This window comes from Podarcis tiliguerta (assembly GCF_965153285.1).
Source record: "Podarcis tiliguerta genome assembly, chromosome: 13".
In the NCBI taxonomy this organism is placed as follows: domain Eukaryota; kingdom Metazoa; phylum Chordata; class Lepidosauria; order Squamata; family Lacertidae; genus Podarcis; species Podarcis tiliguerta.
Genome location: NC_139546.1, coordinates 17,122,467 through 17,142,903, shown reverse-complemented (window position 1 = coordinate 17,142,903; position 20,437 = coordinate 17,122,467). Strand labels below are relative to the sequence as shown.

General features: G+C 48.2%; 1 protein-coding gene across 20 annotated transcripts in view; it reads left to right on the top strand.

Moving 5' to 3' along the window:
• PPFIA3 (PTPRF interacting protein alpha 3) overlaps window positions 1-20,437 on the top strand; it is a 71,061-nt gene that overhangs the window by 28,015 nt on the left and 22,609 nt on the right. For 10 of the 20 annotated variants that reach the window (XM_083408113.1, XM_083408116.1, XM_083408115.1 and 7 more), the window contains exons 3-14: window positions 6-107; window positions 2,825-2,989; window positions 4,385-4,459; window positions 8,940-9,020; window positions 9,632-9,844; window positions 14,015-14,161; window positions 14,594-14,728; window positions 15,217-15,300; window positions 16,380-16,511; window positions 17,571-17,633; window positions 19,278-19,357; window positions 19,963-20,107. In XM_083408113.1, coding sequence (XP_083264239.1) covers window positions 6-107; window positions 2,825-2,989; window positions 4,385-4,459; window positions 8,940-9,020; window positions 9,632-9,844; window positions 14,015-14,161; window positions 14,594-14,728; window positions 15,217-15,300; window positions 16,380-16,511; window positions 17,571-17,633; window positions 19,278-19,357; window positions 19,963-20,107 — 1,422 coding nt within the window. The remainder of the gene's footprint in view (window positions 1-5; window positions 108-2,824; window positions 2,990-4,384; window positions 4,460-8,939; window positions 9,021-9,631; window positions 9,845-14,014; window positions 14,162-14,593; window positions 14,729-15,216; window positions 15,301-16,379; window positions 16,512-17,570; window positions 17,634-19,277; window positions 19,358-19,962; window positions 20,108-20,437) is intronic. The other 10 variants (XM_083408107.1, XM_083408104.1, XM_083408102.1 and 7 more) reach the window with 2 other exon arrangements.

Genomic DNA, 20,437 nt, shown 5'->3' with positions numbered 1-20,437 from the left:
ACCAGGAATTTGCAGCGCTTACTAAGGAGTTGAACTTATGCCGGGAACAGCTGTCAGAGCGAGAGGAGGAGATCTCGGAGCTGAAGGCAGAACGGAACAACACACGGGTGAGCAGGCTCTCAGCTTTGCTTTGGAATCCAGAACTTGCCTGACCGTGCCGCGTTTTGTGTGTTCACGTTGCAGAGTCTCTCCCAGAAAACCCCAGCCTGGTTGTACCCAGATGTTTTGATAGGCAACCCCCATTTGCCTCACCCCAAAACATCCAGAGGGTACCAGTTTGGTGAAGACTGGTCTATGTGAGATTTTTAAGAGGTGGATGTGGGAGGATGGTGGGATCTTGGTGTTTTAGCAACAGTTAAACATCCTTTTGGACAGATGGCTGTAGGGGGAGAAATGAGGTATCTCCTGCTCAACTGTTTTTGCTGCAGCAGGAAACAGAAGACTTGGGCCCAAAGCTCAGATGGAACAGGAATTAGGTTACTGTGGATTTACCAATCTCACTTACCTGGCCTGTTTTCAAGGCCAACCAGGCAACTCGAATTGAGTGGAGCCTAGTACTTCCACCACCATCCCTCACTGGTAAGTTCTTCTTCTGCAGCAAAGCTGTGGAAAGCTTACTAGGGAAGAACTCATTCTAAGGAAGCTGCTAATGAAACCATAAAGATACTTTACAGTGGATCCACCATTGTGCATAGGCTTGGTTCACAGATAACACTAAGGCATGAGTTAAGCATGAGTTGTCCCACGATGATCAAACAAAAAATGACTTGTTTATCCAAAGCTTGTTTTGATTTCCAGCTGCTCTTGCCTTGTGCCTTTGCAGCCTGGTGAGTTCACGTGCAATGTAGGGCTGCCTACATTTTTGGGGTCTTCTTAAACACAGTTTAAATGAATTACCTAAAAGACCTACTACTTCCTTCCCAATGAAGAGCTGTTATGCTCACAAGACTAAATGCTTTCCCCTCCGCAGTGACCACAGCTAGATACTCGCAAATTCCTTATCAAGCCTGCCTCTGTGCCTGCAATCAGGGAGTACCAGATTCACTGGACCATATTCTTTTGGACTGCCCTTTGCATAGCAGACTCCGCAAACAGATGCTAAGCAAGATGTTGGACCTGTGACCCATGGCTCTGACAGAAAGCCAAATGGGGTTCCTCCTAGCGGATAGGGACAAGGACATTACCAGTGGCTTCCTTTTTATTCTCTATCTTGCCCAAAAGGGTTCTTAATGAATCATCCCTCTAGGGTGAAGCAGAACAATCGAGTGCCTTGTGACCCTCGACAGCCTCACTCCTGTCCCTTTTAAATTTATCCCAGTGATTTGAAATGTCTTAACTTATAATGCCAGTAAAGGTATTTGTATTGTACTGTACTGAATCAAGTTTCATAAGCCAACAACAAACCATGGTTTCAGTTAAGCTACTAGGCAGGGCTCACTCATAATGCTAAGCCATTGTTTAATAAACCATAATTGAAAAAAGTAGAGACATCACCTTGCCAACAAACGTCCATATAGTAAAAGCTATGGTTTTCCCAGTAGTGATGTATGGAAGTGAGAGCTGGACCATAAAGAAGGCTGATCGCCGAAGAATTGATGCTTTTGAATTATGGTGCTGGAGGAGACTCTTGAGAGTCCCATGGACTGCAAGAAGAACAAACCTATCCATTCTGAAGGAAATCAGCCCTGAGTGCTCACTGGAAGGACAGATCCTGAAGCTGAGGCTCCAATACTTTGGCCGCCACATGAGAAGAGAAGACTCCCTGGAAAAGACCCTGATGTTGGGAAAGATGGAGGGCGCAAGGAGAAGGGGACGACAGTGGACGAGATGGTTGGACAGTGTTCTTGAAGCTACAAACATGAGTTTGACCAAACTACGGGAGGCAGTGGAAGACAGAAGTGCCTGGCGTGCTCTGGTCCATGGGGTCACGAAGAGTCGGACACGACTAAACGACTAAACAACAACAACAAAATTGAATAAACCATGGCTGAATGTTAGTCAGGCCATATTGTCAGTCAGAACCTGACCATAGCTGAGTACTTGATCTGTCTGATTCATTCAAAGGGACAAAATAGGTTTTCTTGCACTTACGTTGAAGGGCACAGCATTGAGAAGATTTTCGTTGTTCTGGTTCACCACTCTTGAGTTCTGGTTTGCCTATGAGAATTTCTAAAGTTACCTCTGTAATTGGAGCGTGTGAAGTTTGTCGCAACCTCCAGTTGCAACATTCTTCCAGCTGCATATTCTTTTATTTGCTTCTTCTGTGATGCATTTGCGTTTAATGAACTTGGATCATGTGTGCAGTCACATTAAGATTGGTTTTCAAAGCACACTGGAGTGTTTGTCACTGCTTATTGAATGTTCTGACAGATTCATAATTTGTGTACTAATCATTCTGGGGTTGCTGTTTTTTTGCTGTCTGTTGCATTAAATTAGAGGCCTGTTATTTTTATGTTCCTTATGGGGTGTTCTTTTCTTTTTCCCCAAGGTCTGTTTCCCCCCCTATTAGGGTAGGAACGCTCTTTAATTCCCCCCTTCTGTTGTTATTTTCACTGATAGAACCTCCCACCACATGTGATAGCAAAACTGCTCCCCCCCCGCCCCCATCTCTGCTTGTTGAGAACTCACTCCCTGCACCCCTGTTTGGCACAAAAGTGGCCATTTGGCAGAGGAGGCCATTTTAGAAAAGCAGAGAAGGATCTGCGTTACAATCTGTGTCTGTTGAGATTTGGGTCCCTGTCCATCCCAAGCTATGTATCTGCAGCCTCGCTATATCTCCATCAATCCTCAAGCACCGCTATATCTGTCTGTCTCTTCTCCCTAGCTGCTGCTAGAACACCTGGAATGCCTTGTATCGCGACACGAACGCTCCCTCCGCATGACGGTGGTGAAGCGGCAGGCCCAGTCGCCGGCCGGTGTCTCCAGCGAGGTGGAAGTGCTGAAGGCCCTCAAGTCTCTCTTTGAGCATCACAAGGCCCTGGACGAGAAGGTGAAGAGAGGGCACAGCAACGCTTGACAAGGCAGTGGAGCTGGGCTGGTGGGGGTGTTCTAGGAATTTGTCCCAGGTGCCAAGCCTGGGTACCTGCAGTGTTCGAAACTCAGATATATAAGCCAGTGGCCAATAATGGCTCCTTAAACCAAGGCTAGGGACACGGGTGGCGCTGTGGGTTAAACCACAGAGCCTAGGGATTGTCGATCAGAAGGTCGGCGGTTCAAATCCCCGCGACAGAATGAGCTCCTGTTGCTCGGTCCCTGCTCCTGCCAACCTAGCAGTTTGAAAGCACGTCAAAGTGCAAGTAGATAAATAGGTACCACTCCGGCGGGAAGGTAAACGGCATTTCCGTGCGCTGCTCTGGTTCACTAGAAGCGGCTTAGTCATGCTGGCCACATGATCTGGAAGCTGTACGCCGGCTCCCTTGGCCAATAAAGCGAGATGAGCACCGCAACCCCAGAGTCAGCCACGACTGGACCTAATGGTCAGGGGTCCCTTTACCTTAAACCAAGCTTGCAGTCTCCAAAACATAAGGTCAAGTTGCCATTTTGGGGCAAAACGGCTCTAAAGTCTTGCTTTTCAAACAATGGACTGACTGTGATTGATTCTCAGTTAAACATCTGGCTAGTTCAGACGACAACCTTGGGCTAGGTTAGGGGCTTTGAGAACTTAAAGAAGAAAAGTCACTTGATTCAGGGATAGTCCACCTATATATTGGCCTATTCCGACTTCTCTTCCTTAATGGCGACTGCTCCTGCTCAGGCTACACAGAAAAACCAATTTGGTCCCAGAAATTCCTTCCGATCGTGCAGATAAAATATAACGGATAGAATTCTACGGCATGGGGTGTTAGTGTGTGAAAACAGTCCAGATCCAATGATCCCCTGATGGGGGAGATGTCATCCGCCATCCTAGTGCCTAGGCACCTTCACCTGTTTGCAGGTGGTCGAAAGCCAGGTGCAAAATCTGCCTGGCGCCTGGCTCATTTTGAACCTGCAGCCTGCAGATGCTGTTGGACTTCATCTCCCATCAGCCCCAACCAACTTGGCCCAATAGTCAGGAATGATGGGAGCTGTATTCGAACAGCACTGGCAAGGTTTCCCCATCCCCGCTTTAGGGGAAGTGTCACTTGTGCCATATTTAAATCATAATTGCAGCTATTCTGCCGCCAGCCACTATTTCTGCTGGCTTGAGCAAAGTGCAGGAGCCAACACGAGACCATCGGGGAAGCAGTAGGTGGTTAGGGGAAAATCTGGTCTGCTGCCAAAGGTGTGAAAATACCATGGTTAGCAGAGTTGCATACTGGGGGAGGCGGGGACTGTGGGGATAAAGGAAGCTGGCTGCTTCTCTCCTGACTAACGCCTCTTCGACTCTCTCTGTGGTGCACGGCAGGTTCGAGAACGGCTGCGAGTGGCGTTAGAGCGGGTTGCAGTATTGGAGGAGGAGCTGGAGATGTCCAATCAAGAGGTAGGAAGGAGATTCTGCTCCCGGCTGCAGCGGGATTCCCAGAGGTTTGCGAGCTGAGATTCCCCACAAGGGGACTGTGGGTTTGTGGATGCTGGTGTGTTACTGACACGGCAGCCCCCAGAGATGAGCAGGGAAAGGGCATGACTGGATGACACTTGCAAATCGAGGTGGGGGATTGGTCTTGGAACAAAATTCCATGCCTCATTCATGAAGGAGATTCGTGTGTCTCTCTTGGAAGAGAATACTGCTGTTCAGGCACCACCACCGACCAGGCCCTGCCTCTCATACTTGATAGTCCTTTACTGACTTGTACACAGACTCTCTCTATGAATGCTGATGGAGGTCCAAAGTAGATGCAGGCATTCCCCACCCCACCCCACCCCCATTTATGGGGTCCAGCTGAGGTCCAGCTCTGAGGGCCTTCTGGCGGTTCCCTCACTGCGAAAGGCCAAGTTACAGGGAACCAGGCAGAGGGCCTTCTCGGTAGTGGCGCCTGCCCTGTGGAACGCCCTCCCATCAGATGTCAAAGCGATAAACAACTACCTGACATTCAGAAGACATCTGAAGGCAGCCCTGTTCAGGGAAGTTTTTAATATGTGACATTTTAGTGTATTTTTCATCTTTGTTGGAAGCCACCCAGAGTGGCTGGGGAAACCCAGCCAGATGGGCGGGGTACAAATAATAAAGTATTATATGATGGTGATGATGATGATGATGATGATGTGCATTCTACTCAAGCACAATTGCATATATTCACGGCGCCAGGAAGTAATTAAATTCAAACCTGGAAATGATGGGAGAGAGCTGGAGAGTCCTTGTGGCTCGCGAGGAGACCCTCCCTGGAGCCCGAAAAGGATGTCAGTAAGGGCAGAGAAAGCCCCCAAGAGACTGCAGGCACAGCAGGGTTTTGTTTATGCTTCTCAGCCTCCTCTCCTAACAGCTGATGTGTGGGGTAGCACCACAGCAGCAACTGCTTTCCCGTGTATCCTCCAGCCTTCTGCTGGCCCCAGAGCTTTAATTCTAGTTGTGATTTTTGGATACAGTATTTTCGGTATGGATTGAAGAGAGTGTGGCAGAGAGGGTGCTCCCCACTTTACGTGATTTCACTTAAGTGCACAGGGGCCTGGAACGTAATTCCCGTGTAAGTGGGGAGTTGTCTGTACCTAGGGATCACATAGCATCATAGAGTTGGAAGAGACCACAAGGGCCATCGAGTCCAACCCCCTGCCAAGCAGGAAACACCATCAGAGCACTCCTGACATATGGTTGTCAAGCCTCTGCTTAAAGACCTCCAAAGAAGGAGACTCCACCACACTCCTTGGCAGCAAATTCCACTGTCCAACAGCTCTTACTGTCAGGAAGTTTTTCCTAATGTTTAGGTGGAATCTTCTTTCTTGTAGTTTGGATCCATTGCTCCGTGTCCGCTTCTCTGGAGCAGCAGAAAACAACCTTTCTCCCTCCTCTATGTGACATCCTTTTATATATTTGAACATGGCTATCATATCACCCCTTAACCTCCTCTTCTCCAGGCTAAACATGCCCAGCTCCTTAGCCGTTCCTCATAAACCAAGACACATGTTTCATGATAGTTTCCCTCATGTTCTACTATCCACTCATACAATCTGCCCAGGGTTGGAATGAGCAAACATTAAAGTAAGAAGTATATTATCAATGCTAAGGAACAGGTGAACCACCTTGAGGGTGGATTTTTTTTAAAAAAATAACAACAATCAAGTGGTATATAAAGTTTATGAAATCAATAATAATAAATACTGAAAATACTGATTAAGCAGCTTATACAAGTTTATAATTTTTTTTTAAAAAGGACATATCCTTTTCTCCCCCCCCCCCAAAAAAATCAGTAAATTGCTTAGAGATTATTCATGTAAGCTAAATTGACATACAAACTGTGGGACAAGAACAGCTGTGACTTTAAGGAAGAATGGGAGCTTTTTACAAATTATCTAAAAAGACAACAAAATGAACTGGACTCCTTGGCAGGTTTTGAATAAACATACACAAATTTATTGGTTGATAACATGATAGAGAGATAAGGTATAACTTTATAACATGCAGAGAATAATATGTGAAGAGAAATCAGAGAGAGGAGCTGAGTGAAATCCCTGGTTGGAGGGGGGAGGGAGGGATGGAAGGGGGAGTGGGAAAAAAAGGGGGGGAATAATGTATGTGATTATACGGTTTGATAATTTGTTATGTTGAAATTCCTTAATAAAAATATTTATTAAAAAAAGAGATCACCTTCCTACACAGGTAGCACTGTGGTCTTGGCCCTCTTGGGCTTGCTGATGAGAAGGTCAGCGTTCCGAATCCCTGCGACAGAGTGAGCTCCCATTGCTCTGTCCCAGCTCCTGCCAATCTAGCAGTTCAAAAGCATGCCAGTGCAAGTAGATAAATAGGTACCACTGTGGCAGGAAGGTAAACAGCATTTCCATGCGCTCCGGTTTCGGTCATGGTGTTCTGTTGTGCAGGAGTGGTTTAGTCATACTGGCCACATGTCCCAGAAAGCTGTCTGTGGACAAAAGCCGGCTCCCCCGGCCTGAAAGTGAGAGGAGCGCCACAACCCCATAGTCACCTTTGACTGGACTTAAACATACAGGGGTCCTTTACCTTTATCTTCTGCTGCCCCATTGACAGTAGCCCTTGCCTTGCCGTGAGCCTATTTGATTGCCTCCCTTATCCCAGAAGTCTTATCAAGTCCTGAGTAGAAACCCCTAAGAGTGACAGAGGAGGGGCGTCATGTCTTTTGTGTGGGAATTTAGACTTTCGTTCCCATTAACAGCGTATGCGAAATATAGCCCTGGGTCATTTGACTCTTTAGTGCTCTTTTCTCCCCTGTAAAAACTAAGCAGAACACTCTCGTTTAAAGTTTAAAGAACATGTAACTTTTGCTTAGTGTACTTGCAGTTGTCAGATTATAATATACAATGCAGGCGGATGTTTTTAAGTTGCTAATGCATCTTACATAAACTAACTAACATTTGCAGACTGACTGATACTCTGACTTTGAGCCAGCCAGCAGCAGCAGCACAACACAACATACCTGCTGCTCTAACTGTTAAGACTTACAAGACTGTTAATAACTGAACCAACTAAAATAATGGCGACAGAGTGTATGACATCACAGGGTTCTACAGCCAATTATTATTATTATTATTATTATTATTATTATTATTATTACCCCACCTATCTAGCTGGGTTCCCCCAGCCACTCTGGGCTACTTCTAACACATATAAAAATGTAACAAAACGTTTCAAGTATTAACCCTTTACATATGCATTCTGCATGCTAACATCCTGCATTTTGGTGCAGCGCAACGGCTGACATTTAACATAGGCAATAGGTTCCCCAGACTGGAATGATTCCCTGGTACGGCTGAAGAGACTATTGTTGCCCTACGCTGATTGCCACCTGCCTCTCATGCCTCAATTTTATTTTTCATTTCATTTTTATTTTTTAAAATATATTTTTATTAAGTATTACATAACAAATTTAAATTCAAATATTAAACTTCAACATCGTCATTTAGGATTCTCTGAATCTTTCGACTCCCCTCTGCCCTTCCATGGTTATCATTACAGTGGTGCCTCGCAAGACGAAAAGAATCCGTTCCGCCAGTCTCTTCGTCTTGCGGTTTTTTTCGTCTTGCGAAGCAAGCCCATTAGCGGATTAGCCCTATTAGCAGTTTAGCGGCTATTAGCGGCTATTAAAGGCTTAAGGGATTAGCGGATTAGCGGATTAGCTGCTAAAAGGCTATTAGCGGCTATTAAAGGCTTAAGGGATTAGCGGATTAGCTGCTAAAAGGCTATTAGCGGCTTAGATAAGCTGTTAGGCGGCTTAGTCATCAGCTGTCAAGTGGCTTAGCTAACAGCTGTTAAGCGGCTTAGGGGCTTGGGAAAAAGGGAGGGAGAGGGAAAAAAACCCAGGAATCGCAAGACATTTTCGTCTTGCGAAGCAAGCCCATAGCAAATTCGTTTTGCGAAGCACCTCCAAAACGGAAAACCCTTTCGTCTAGCGGGTTTTCCGTCTTGCGAGGCATTCGTCTTGTGGGGCACCACTGTATCAATCTTTTTTTCAACTGCTTCCCTTATTTTCTTTATTTTAAAAAATAATAATTCATTTTTACCATAGTTTTTTTGTACATTACAAACATTACTCAAATCCTGCCAAAGTTTTTCGTTTATAAATACATTATAAATTTTGCCCATTCCTTCTTTAATTTCTTCTCTTCCTGGTTTCTGATTTTCCCGGTCAATTTTGCCATTTCGGCATAGTCCATCATCTTCACCAGCCATTTGTCTCTGGTCGGAACTTTGTCTTCTTTCCATCTCTGGGCCAGTAGTACCCACGCTGCTGTCGTCGCATACATAAATAGTCATATAAAATAAAAACGGCTTTTTATTTTTCATTTTAAACCCTAGTACATCTTCTCCTTCCTTTTCTTCCTCTTCCTGTCTGCAGTCTCTTTCCCTTCGAGAGCAGCTTGCCCGACGCCGATCTGGCCTGGACGACCCCAGCAAAGAGGGAGACTCCCAGATTTGTGTAAGTGGTGCGGAAGGGAAATGTCAGGGAACTGCCATCGGAGCGGGAGGCGGAGAGGAGCCTCCAGGACGATGGTGGAGAGGGTCCCAGTAGGGAGAGAGGTAGCCCATCCGCTGGGGAAGGAAATCAGCGTAACACCAGTGGAGAAGGGGGACAGATGGGGGAAGAGTCCTGAGGTGGCTCCAGGACTCTTCGCAGGAGACCAGCGGAGAGGGCACGAGTACTCCGCTGCCCACACCCACTTTGCGCAGAAAACCTTCGCGCAGGCAAAGGGGGAGGAGACTGGGCGTCAAACAGCTTCTATGCTGGAAGAGGTTTAAGAAACGCCCACTGACGGATTCTGCCAGCGATTGAGGCAGCCACGGAACTTGAGGCTGTCCAGACAGAAAGGGTTCAACCAGGCAACCTAGTCAGGAGTAACGGCAACTTACGCACGAGCAACCCCTAGAACCATTACAGGAAATATGGACAAAGTGCATGGCTATCACCAACTCTTCTCTTGTGTGAGGGGTTTTGTTTGCCTGTGGGAGGTGGATATAGATTCTTGCTTGTTTCAGTGAGGTCAGCAGGGACTTGGTTTGTAATCCCTTTCCCTTCCTTCTGTTTCTCAGGCCAATGGATCCCTTGAGTTGGGGCGCGGTGGGAGGGAATCCGAGCTAGAGGAGGTGTTGGAGCGCCAGCGAGGAGAGCTTTCTCAGCTGAAGGAGCGACTGACCATGCTTTGCCGGCAGATGGCAGAGCTGGAGGAAGAGCTGGCTACAGCCCAGCGGGACCTCATCAAGTCTGAAGAGATCAACGCCAAGCTGCAACGAGACCTCAAGGAGGTAGACGGCCGCAGCTGGAACACTCCATACATATCATTATAATTATTACCGTATATTTCGCTCCATAAGACGCACTTTTCCCCTCCTAAAAAGTAAGGGGAAATGTGTGTGCGTCTTATGGAGCGAATGCAGGCAGGAAAAGCCCCCAAGAGCTGCACACACGCTCCGCGCGCTCTTTAAAGGGAGCGTGGCTCTTGCAGGCTTTTCCCTGAGGGAAAGCCTTCAAGGGCCACACACATGCTTCACACGGCTCATGAAAGGGAGTGCTGAGCAGAGCCTGGGATGCATACAGGCTCTGCTCAGCACTCCCTTTAAAGAATTTTTTTTCTTGCATTCCCCCTCTAAAAACTAGGTGCGACTTATTGTCGGGTGCGTCTTATGGAGCGAAAAATACGGTGATTACATTTATACAGTGGTACCTCGGGTTACATACGCTTCAGGTTACATACGCTTCAGGTTACAGACTCCGCTAACCCAGAAATAGTGCTTCAGGTTAAGAACTTTGCTTCAGGATGAGAACAGAAATCGTGCTCCGGCGGTGCAGCAGCAGCAGGAGGCCCCATTAGCTAAAGTGCTGCTTCAGGTTAAAAATAGTTTCAGGTTAAGTACGGACCTCCGGAATGAATTAAGTACTTAACCTGAGGTACCACTGTATATACCACCTATCTTCCAAGATTCTCAAAGTGGTTTACATGGTTCTCCTCCTCCTCCCCATTTCATCTGCACAACAACCCCATGAGGTAGGTTAGGCTAAGAGATGGTGACTAGCCCAAGGTGAGCTTCATGGCTCAGTGGGTGGGACTCCCTGGTCCTGAATGGGGTAATTGTGCCCCTGAAGGACCAGGTGCGCAGCCTGGGAGTCATTATGGACTCACAGCTGTCCATGGAGGCGCAGCTCAATGCTACCAGCTCTATCTGGTACGCAGGCCGGAACTCTACCTGCCCGTGGACTGTCTTGCCAGAGTGGCGCATGCTCTAGTTATCTCGCGCTTGGACTACTGCAATGTGCTCTACGAGGGGCTACCTTTGAAGGTAACCAGGAAGCTACAACTAATCCAGAATGCGGCAGCTAGACTGGTGAGTGGGAGCGGCCGCTGAGATCATATAACACCAGTCCTGAAAGACCTACATTGGCTCCCAGTATGTGTCTGGGCAAAATTCAAAGTGTTGGTGCTGACCTTTAAAGCCCTAAATGGCCCTGGCCCAGTATTCCTGAATGAGTGTCTCCACCCCCATCATTCAGCCCAGACACTGAGGTCCAGTGCTAAGGGCCTTCTGGCGATTCCCTCCCTGCGAGAAGTGAGGTTATGGGGAACCAGGCAGAGGGCCTTCTCGGTAGTGGCGCCCGCCCTGTGGAACGCCCTCCCATCAGATGTCAAAGAAATAAACAACTATCAGACTTTTGGAAGACATCTGAAGGCAGCCCTGTTTAGGGAAGCATTTAATATTTGATGAATCATTGTATTTTAATATTCTGCTGGAAGCCTCTCAGAGTGGCTAGAGAAACCTAGCCAGATGGGCAGGGTTTTTATTTTTATTATTATTATTATTATTATTATTATTATTATTACTACTACTACTACTACTACTGACTTTCAACTATAAAATATGTTGAGTGCAGTGGTTAGAATGCTGGGGCAGCCCAACTTTGAAAGCCCCACTTCCTAGGTAGTCTTGGCCCAGTCACACTCTCTCAACCAAACCTACCTCACACGGTTGTTGAGAGGATGGAATGGAAGGAGGAAAAAGCATGTAATGCCACCTTGAGCTCTTTGGAGGAAAGCCTGGAAATAAATGTAGCAAGGAAATGTTTTCAAGACAGCTTGCCGTTTTGGTCAAAGAGTAATAATCAAGAATAACAATCCTAAATGCCAAATAAATCGATACAAGTTAGTCTGCTAAGTTGCAAATAAAGCAACACTTAATACTAGTTTCTGTTAAAAGCTCAAGCAAAGTTCTGAAACACTTATTTATTTATTTATTTATTTAATTATTCATTTGCTTCCCATCAACAATAGGTTTTCATGATTATGTACATTTCAAAAAACCGAGCCATAAAATATATTTTAAAAACACACAATAAGTTCAGTGAAAGAGGGGGGAAAGTGATGTTCAAGGACTGAAAGATCTACAATGGGTTTTTAAAACTATCAAGCCGGGGAAGATAAGAAAAGTCTTCACCTGATGCCAAAAAAGGCCACAACTTAGGGGCCAGGCAAGCCTTTCTGAGGAGGCCGGTGCCCAACTTGCACGCTATTACTTAAAAGGTCCTTTTTTTGGGGAGCCATTGGCTCATAATGCCCTCTTTCAATTTGCCGCCCAATTCTCAACTGGTGAATTGGAATGAGGGGAGGGGGGAGCATTTCACATTGCGCACTGTTTTGCCCCCAATACCACCAAAGGAGGAGCTTGTCATGGCAGCTTAAAAACAACAATAACAACATCAGGGAAAACCCCATTGGAGGAAACCTGGCAGCCCTGCAGTTTGATGGTTGATTTTTTTGTTACAGTACCGTGGTAAACACCCCATTCCCCTGAACTTCCACATAATGGTTCAGGGGCAAAATTGTGCCCCAGCTTTCCAAAGGCTTGATTCCTCCCCCCCCCCCAAATGTGACTTTACCACAGCCCTAGAGCTGCTCACCCGATTTCTGATGGTAGGGTCACTCAGAGAAAGGCCTCAGAGGAAAATCTTAATTTCCAGGCCAGTTCATATGGTAGTAATATGTTATGGCCGCAAAAGAGGCAAATTCAGTGTTGGGAATTATTGAGGAGAGATTGGAAAAGACAACAGAATGTAATGTCAATATATAAACTGGTGGCACCCACATGTAGAGTACTGTAGTGTGTACATTTCTGGTTCTCTCCAAAAGAATATTATGGAGGTTTTTTGTTTAAAGGAAAATGAAAAAATGACAACACACACACACGCAGAGCAATTTTATGTGATTTCTCCCTGGCAGTTTACATCACATTTTAACCAGTGTGTGTTAAAAAGTCTGCCCACAGAATCTCTCATAAAGAAAAAGAAAAGGCTATTCAGTTTATAAGAAACAAGAGATTTGTGTGCAAAATCCAAAAAAGAAGCCTAGCATTAACGCCTCAGTGATGCCTGCACTTGTGTGGGAAGCTTGTTCTTACAACTGGTACCAGTTTTGCTATGGAGCCTGACGACTCACAGAGGGGGATCTGTTTGTGCAGCAGAATACAACTCTGGACCCCCAACCACTGCCTAAAAAACAGGGCGGACTCCCAAGAGCACAAGGTTTGGTCATCCCTTGCTTCACAGATCTGGGCTTTTTGATTTAGAAAAGGGGGGGAAGACCACAAAGGTGGGGTATGACAGAAGTCGGTGAAATTATGAACAGCGTAGGGAAAGTGAATAAGTACTCCGTCTCAAAGCTACTAACACCTCAGTTTCACTAAAGCAGAGATGAGGAACCTGTGGCCTTGCAGATGTTGTGGGACTCCAACTCCCATCAGCCCCCGCCAGCATGGCTGATGGCCAGGAATGATGGGAGATGTACCCCAGTAACTTCTGGGAAGCCAAAAATTCCCCATCTCTACACTAAAACCTCAAGCGACCAGCAATAAGATTGCTGGGTGGGGTTAACAAAGGAATGCAGCAAACTGCTGCTCCCTCAAGTAGACAATATACAGAGAGAGAGATCTCCACATGTTATTTAGTGCATGCAAGGCACGGAGAGGGACACGGGTGGCGCTATGGGTTAAACCACAGAGCCTAGGACTTGTCGATCAGAAGGTCGGTGGTTCGAATCCCCACGACGGGGTGAGCTCCCGTTGCTCGGTCCCTGCTCCTGCCAACCTAGCAGTTCGAAAGCACGTCAAAGTGCAAGTAGATAAATAGGTACCACTCCGGCGGGAAGGTAAACGGCGTTTCCGTGCACTGCTTTTGTTCACCAGAAGCAGCTTAGTCATGCTGGCCACTTGGCCCAGAAGCTGTACACCGGCTCCCTCGGCCAGTAAAGCGAGATGAGCGCCGCAACCCCAGAGTCGGCCACGACTGGACCTAATGGTCAGGGGTCCCTTTACCTTTTAAGGCACCGAGAAGCTTCATTTCTTCCACAACTGGCAACTAAAGGAGATATGTGGGAGTTCCCAGTGTGACTTCTCCATCATTCCCTTCTCTTGTCTGGCGGGGGGTGACAGGCTCTAGCCCAGCGGGAGGACATGGAAGAGCGGATCACTACTCTGGAGAAACGCTACCTGAGTGCTCAGAGGGAGGCGACCTCTCTCCACGATGTCAACGACAAGCTGGAGAACGAGTTGGCCAGTAAGGAATCCCTGTACAGACAAGTGAGTCCCTTCCTTCCTGTCTTTCTGTGTCCTCTCCTGGCTGAGTAACCTTGGCTGCTCCCAACACCTCCCTCCTTAAACCTGGTTGTCCCAGGCATCCTCTCTCTACTCTTCCTAAGCATGCAGGTGGTTGTGAAATTGCCCGTCTCTTTCCAGGTGTCCCTTCCAAGTGATGGAGGTTCACTACAGCTTACTCCTCTAGCCCACCTTTGGTGGACTTGGAAAATCTTATTTCCGGGCTGTTTTATCACCTTCCATAGTTGCACAGGCATCTGAAGCTGGCTTAAGTTCCCCTGCAGGTGCATAAAGCACCCAAATTCCCTGGTTCGCTCCCTGCCCTTCCCTTGTCCAAAGCATCAAGTTTGTTTGGGGTCACTGCTTGGAAGTCGTACATTGACAAGGCCATCGGACCTAACCTTTTACCCTGCGCAGAGTGAAGAGAAGAACAGGCAGCTACAAGACTGGCTGGAAGATGCCAAGCAGAAGCTTCAGCAGACCCTCCAGAAGGCCGAGACCTTACCTGAGATAGAGGCCCAGCTGGCCCAGCGAGTGGCAGCCCTCAACAAGGTACTTGCGCGATGGGGAGGAAGTGGCCAGCGTGCCACATGGCTGGTGGAGGAAGTGGGCAATGAGGCACACCTGCTGGAATCAGAAAAAGGGGGATCAAATGGGAGTCATGGCTTAACACTCCCCTTCACTCTCTTCTTAGATTAGCCTCAACCAGAGCCAGGGCCTTTTCAACACTGGCTCCAGCCTGGTGGAACACTCTGCCTCATGAATCCAGGGCCCTGCAGGATCTGATTTCTTTCCGCAGGGCCTGTAAGACAGAGTTGTTCCGCCTGGCCTTTGGCTTGGAGTCAATTTGAGTCCCTCCCCCTTTTTCTTTTTTCCTTTCTCCTCCTGTGATGAGGCTTTTAATGTTGTCTTTTAATCTTGTTTTTAAGTTGTATTCATTCAACTTGTTTTTATTATTGGTTGTTAGGCACCCTGAGCCCGGCCTTGGCTGGGGAGGGCAGGGTATAAATAAAATTTATATATTTATATTTATTATTTAGGCAGAGGAGCGCCACGGGAATTTTGAGGAGCGCCTGCGTCAGCTTGAGGCCCAGCTGGAGGAGAAAAACCAGGAGCTCCAACGGGTGAGGTCATGATGGGAAGTAGGGCAGGAGTTTGATGGGAAAGTGGGGTACCAGGAATTGGAAGAAAGACTATAAAGTAGCTCATTGGTGGAACATGTTGCTCTGTGTGTAAAAGAGCCCAGGTGCATAGGCACCAACTCTAAGGGGCCCAGACCCCTTCAGCCCCCCCCCATTGACTGTGATGAGATGCCCCAGCCTCCCTGTCTGCCACCACCGCATGAGAGTGCAGGTAAACTGCCTTAATCCACCTGACTCCCTTTCTCCCTCCTCTCTTCCCCTCTGATGGCCTTGGCCTGAACCCTTCGCCCTACGGGCCCCCCACCACACAAGGGATTGCTCCTGGGCCAGCCATCGTCCCCCAGTGAGTCCACTGGCTCAGCCTCTCAGCGCCATCCCCAGCCCAGGCAACGCTGTCTCCCGCGCCCGGAGCCCAGCTGCCTGGGTTATGGAAGTGCTGAGCAAGGGAGGGAGGAAGGCGGCACAGCCTCTGCCAGGCTGGGGACCCCCACTCTAGGCTACACTCACCTGGCTCCGGCCTGCCTCCCTCCCTCCTTCCGGCAGGGCTGGGCCCCCCAATATTTTGCTCAAATTGGCGCCCCTGCCCAGGTGCAATCCCCGGCAACTCTAGGTAGGGCTGGAAAAGGCCCCTATCCAAAATGCTGGAGAGCTGGTGCCACACAGTGTAGACAACACCAAACTAGATGGACCAGTGGTCTGACTCAGTATAATCCAGCTTCCTGGAATCCAATTTTAGAGACCTTTTGTGGATACAGAGGCAATAAAGCATTGTAAAATCAAGTAAGGAAGAGGGGGCTGTTGGATGTCATAGAATCATAGAATCATAGAGTTGGAAGAGACCACAAGGGCCATCGAGTCCAACCCCCAGCCAAGCAGGAAACACCATCAGAGCACTCCTATAGAATCATAGAGTTGGAAGAGACCACAAGGGCAAGGCAAGACAGTGGGAGGTGGAATCAGAGGTGAAGGTTTCTGGGAGGTGAGTGAGAAAGACAGACAGAGGCAGGGGTTGTTGCCCTGTCTCCAATGCCTGCTGCCTCCTTTGTTAAAAAACAAAACAGGCACGCCAAAGGGAGAAAATGAACGACGAACACAACAAACGCCTCTCAGAAACGGTAGACAAGCTGCTCTCGGAATCCAACGAACGTCTCCAGTTGCACCTCAAGGAACGGATGGGGGCCCTGGAGGAGAAGGTAGGGTGTGTGGGCTTGTGGTGAGAGCTGCTTCGGAGCAGCCATGTGTCTGTTGCTCCTGTGCTCATCAGGTGGGTGGAAATCAAAGGGAGGAACTGTCAGAGCCAGGATATGTGGTGGGGAGATAAGGATTGGCCTTCTTGAAGGCAAGAAGATGAGGTGTCTCTGGAGCACAGACTTCACCTGTTCAAACCTCTTGAGGTCTTGAAAGGCGGTACTATCTGAAGCCTTGCCCTAACAATTTGACCAGATGAAAGGCCAACAGCTCTATTCACATTCCCTCAGCAACCACAGCTCTGGCAGCCATGTTGGTTTTCTGAAATACAGTCCACTGGCAAGTAGATAAATAGGTACTGCTGTGGCGGGAAGGTAAATGGCGTTTCCATGCGCTCTGATTTCTGTCACGAAGTTCTGTTGCACCAGAAGCAGTTTAGTCATGCTGACCACATGACCCGGAAAGCTGTCTGTGGACAAACACCGGCTCCCTCAGCCTGAAAGCAAGATGAGCGGTGCAACCCCGTGGTCGCCTTTGACTGGACTTAGCTGTCCAGTTCCCTTTTACTGGGAACTCTGGTTTTGGATTACTGTGAGTAAAGAAGCATGGCCACCATCACAAAAAACAAGATGGCAGCCATGTGTTTTTTAGCCACAATGCACCAAAATGTCCGTTTCCATGTACTTCAGGAAAATAACTGCTAGTTCCAGTCATGGCAACCCCCCACCCAGATGCCAAGCTAGAAGGGAGCCCTGGAGGTTCTCCACCAAGGGCCCTCATGTGAGGGACATTTAGGACTCTCCATGTTAGGCAATTGCTGTGATGGTTTTGGCTGCTGTTGGGGTTGGTCTTAACAGCAGAGGCAACTGCAGAGAAGAGGCCGCAGCCCTTCAACGCAGCTTCAGTCACCTGATGCAGAAAACCCACCTTGGTTGAGCCTTCCATGTGGTGTGATGGAGAAAATGGGGCATGCAGGAAGGGAGGGAGGAACATTCTGTCAAGGGGCCCTACCTTCATTCTCTTGCTCTCACTAAACTCTTTCCTCCCCCCCACCCCACATCAAGAACACACTGAGTGAAGAAATAGCCAACATGAAGAAGGTTCAGGATGAACTACTGGCAAACAAGGTGAGGCTAATTGTGGCTGAATTACTATCAGAGAGGGTGAAATTCACTAGTCATGAAATCCAGAAGGGAGGAGAATGTCCTGAATTTGCGGGGTGAGCTAAAGGCTAGAGGAAGAGAAAGGGAAACTTCTGGGAGTGTCTGAGGGCAGAACAAACTGAGGCAGAATCCTGATAAAATGGAGGCATTGTGGGTGAGTGGTTTGCCTGTTTGCAAGCTGGAGAGTTTATCAGTTTGGGTCAGAAATGCATACAGAAGAAACAGGTGCATTGTTTTTGGGGTGTTCCTAGATCCATTCCTTTCACTGAAGGCTCTGTGGCAAGAAGCCCCTATTATCAGTTTAAGTTGCTATGCCAACTACACCTTTTCCTGAACATGAGTAGCTTTGCCACTGCGACTCACGCTTTGGTAACCTCACGATTGGATTACTGTAATGCAGTCTGGGCGGGGCTTCCCTTGAGACTCATTCGGAATGATGTGGCCAGGTTGTTGAGTTGAGCACCTAGACATGGGCATTTTCCACTATTGCCCATATTCTGTGTAATACCCTTCCCTCTGTCATATGTTGTTGGCATCCATCTGTCTTGGGGGTGATGTCAAACTTCTGCGTCAGCAGCCCCGAAGTAACCTCTCTGGGCAGTGTGTATGGGGGTTATGGGCTGCCCAGACGACAAGACCTGCCTCTCAGCCTCAGCGATGTGGTCCAAAAGAAAGCAGAGCAATACCTTTGGTACCAGCTTGGCTGCAGGCGCTGCCGGAAGGAGGCGTACAAGGCACTGTCCAACGATCTTGGGGACTCGGGATTTGTGTAGAGTTTCACTCCTTAGCCTTTTACAGTGGTACCTCTGGATGCAAACGGGATCCGTTCCGGAGCCCCGTTTGCATCCTGAAGAGAACACAACCCGCGTCTGCTCGTGCGCGGGTCGCGATTCACCGCTTCTGCACATGCGCGTGACGTCATTTTGAGCATCTGCATATGGGCGAGCGGTGAAACCCGGAAGTAACGCGTTCCATTACTTCCGGCTCATCGCAGAGCGCAACCCGAAAATGCTCAACCTGAAGCAACTTTAACCCAAGGTATGACTGTATTACACTCTTCTGTGTTCAGCTGTTGTATGCTGCTTAGAGATAAATAAAATAATATATTTTAGAAATACTATATCTTTAAAAAAATAAATATGATGGAGGGCTTTGAGGTCTGCTAGGTTGCTTCCAAGTTTTTGTTTTTTTAAAATAACAATTTTTATTAGTTTTCAATTACAATAATAGCCTCATTATAACAATGCCAAATTATAATTCAATTGCTAATACCAATCATTCAGATGCCCCACGTGCTAGAATTAATGGTTTGATGATTTACTTTATTTCTGCGTTCCAAAATCTTATTAATTTCAATTACACTCCAGTCAAACTAACAATCCCTTATACAACAACTGCAATTCTAACAACTTCCATTTGTATTGACACATTAAATGATTTATAAACATACGGGTGAAGCATTCAAACGATATACTTGTTCTTCCTGTGTGCGGTAGTTATTCTGTCCTTGATGTTTCTCCTTGTCCTTGTAAAATATTATGACTATCTTTTCCTGGTTGTTGCTGTTGCTTCCAAGTATTGATGGCCTTCTTTGCACATGTCCTACAGGAACAACTCTTAGCTGAAATTGAGAGGATGCACATGGAGATAGATCAGTTACGCGGGCGACCTGTCTCTACCTACTCCCGGTAAGAAGGCTCCTCCCCCTCTCAAATTACATTAACAGGTTTAGTGAAGCCCTACCCACAAAATGTGGGGACGCGGGTGGCGCTGTGGGTAAAAGCCTCAGCGCCTAGGACTTGCCGATCGAAAGGTTGGCGGTTCGAATCCCCGCGGCGGGGTGCGCTCCCGTTGCTCGGTCCCAGCGCCTGCCAACCTAGCAGTTCGAAAGCACTCCCGGGTGCAAGTAGATAAATAGGGACCGCTTACTTGCGGGAAGGTAAACGGCGTTTCCGTGTGCGGCTCTGGCTTGCCAGAGCAGCGATGTCACGCTGGCCACGTGACCCGGAAGTGTCTCCGGACAGTGCTGGCCCCCGGCCTCTTAAGTGAGATGGGTGCACAACCCTAGAGTCTGTCAAGACTGGCCCGTCCAGGCAGGGGTACCTTTACCTTTTACCCACAAAATGTCAGGATTTCAAGAAAATCTTGTTATCTGGCTCCCAACGGGCTGAGTACCTGAAAGTCTTATTTGGTTCAGGGGGGACTGGTGGGATAAAGCCCCTTTACTTGCAGGGTGGGGACCCTCTTCCTGACCATCCTGGCTCATGCTTCTCATTTTTCCTGCTCCACGGAGGTCCCTGCCGGGCAGCGCGTTGGAGCTACGTTACTCCCAGGCGCCCACGCTGCCCGTGGGGGCCCACGTGGACCATTACAGCAGTGCTGGTGTGGCAAGACGTTCAAAGAAGGGCCGCTGGACCGTCAAGGATGAGGCTACCAAGGTACGGGGTTGCTGTCTAGGGCTGGGCATGAGCTTTGAAGAGGGCGGGGCAGGGCACCCAGAGCTGGCCCCATACATTTTGGCACGTGGGGCGAATCACAAAATGGCAGCCGCCACCCACCAGGGAAGACGGGGGTGCCAGAAGATCAACATCAGGAACAAGGGTGGGAAGAGGCCATCGGCGCCTCCGATTCACCAAGTGGCCGCTGTAGAGGCTGCATTGGGAGAAGGGGGCTGCCAAGGGAGTAGGCACATCCGGCCTCCAAGCAGTGTGCCGCAGCTGTTGCTGCCACCATGGCAGCAGCCATGGGTGATGCATTCCTTGGAGTTT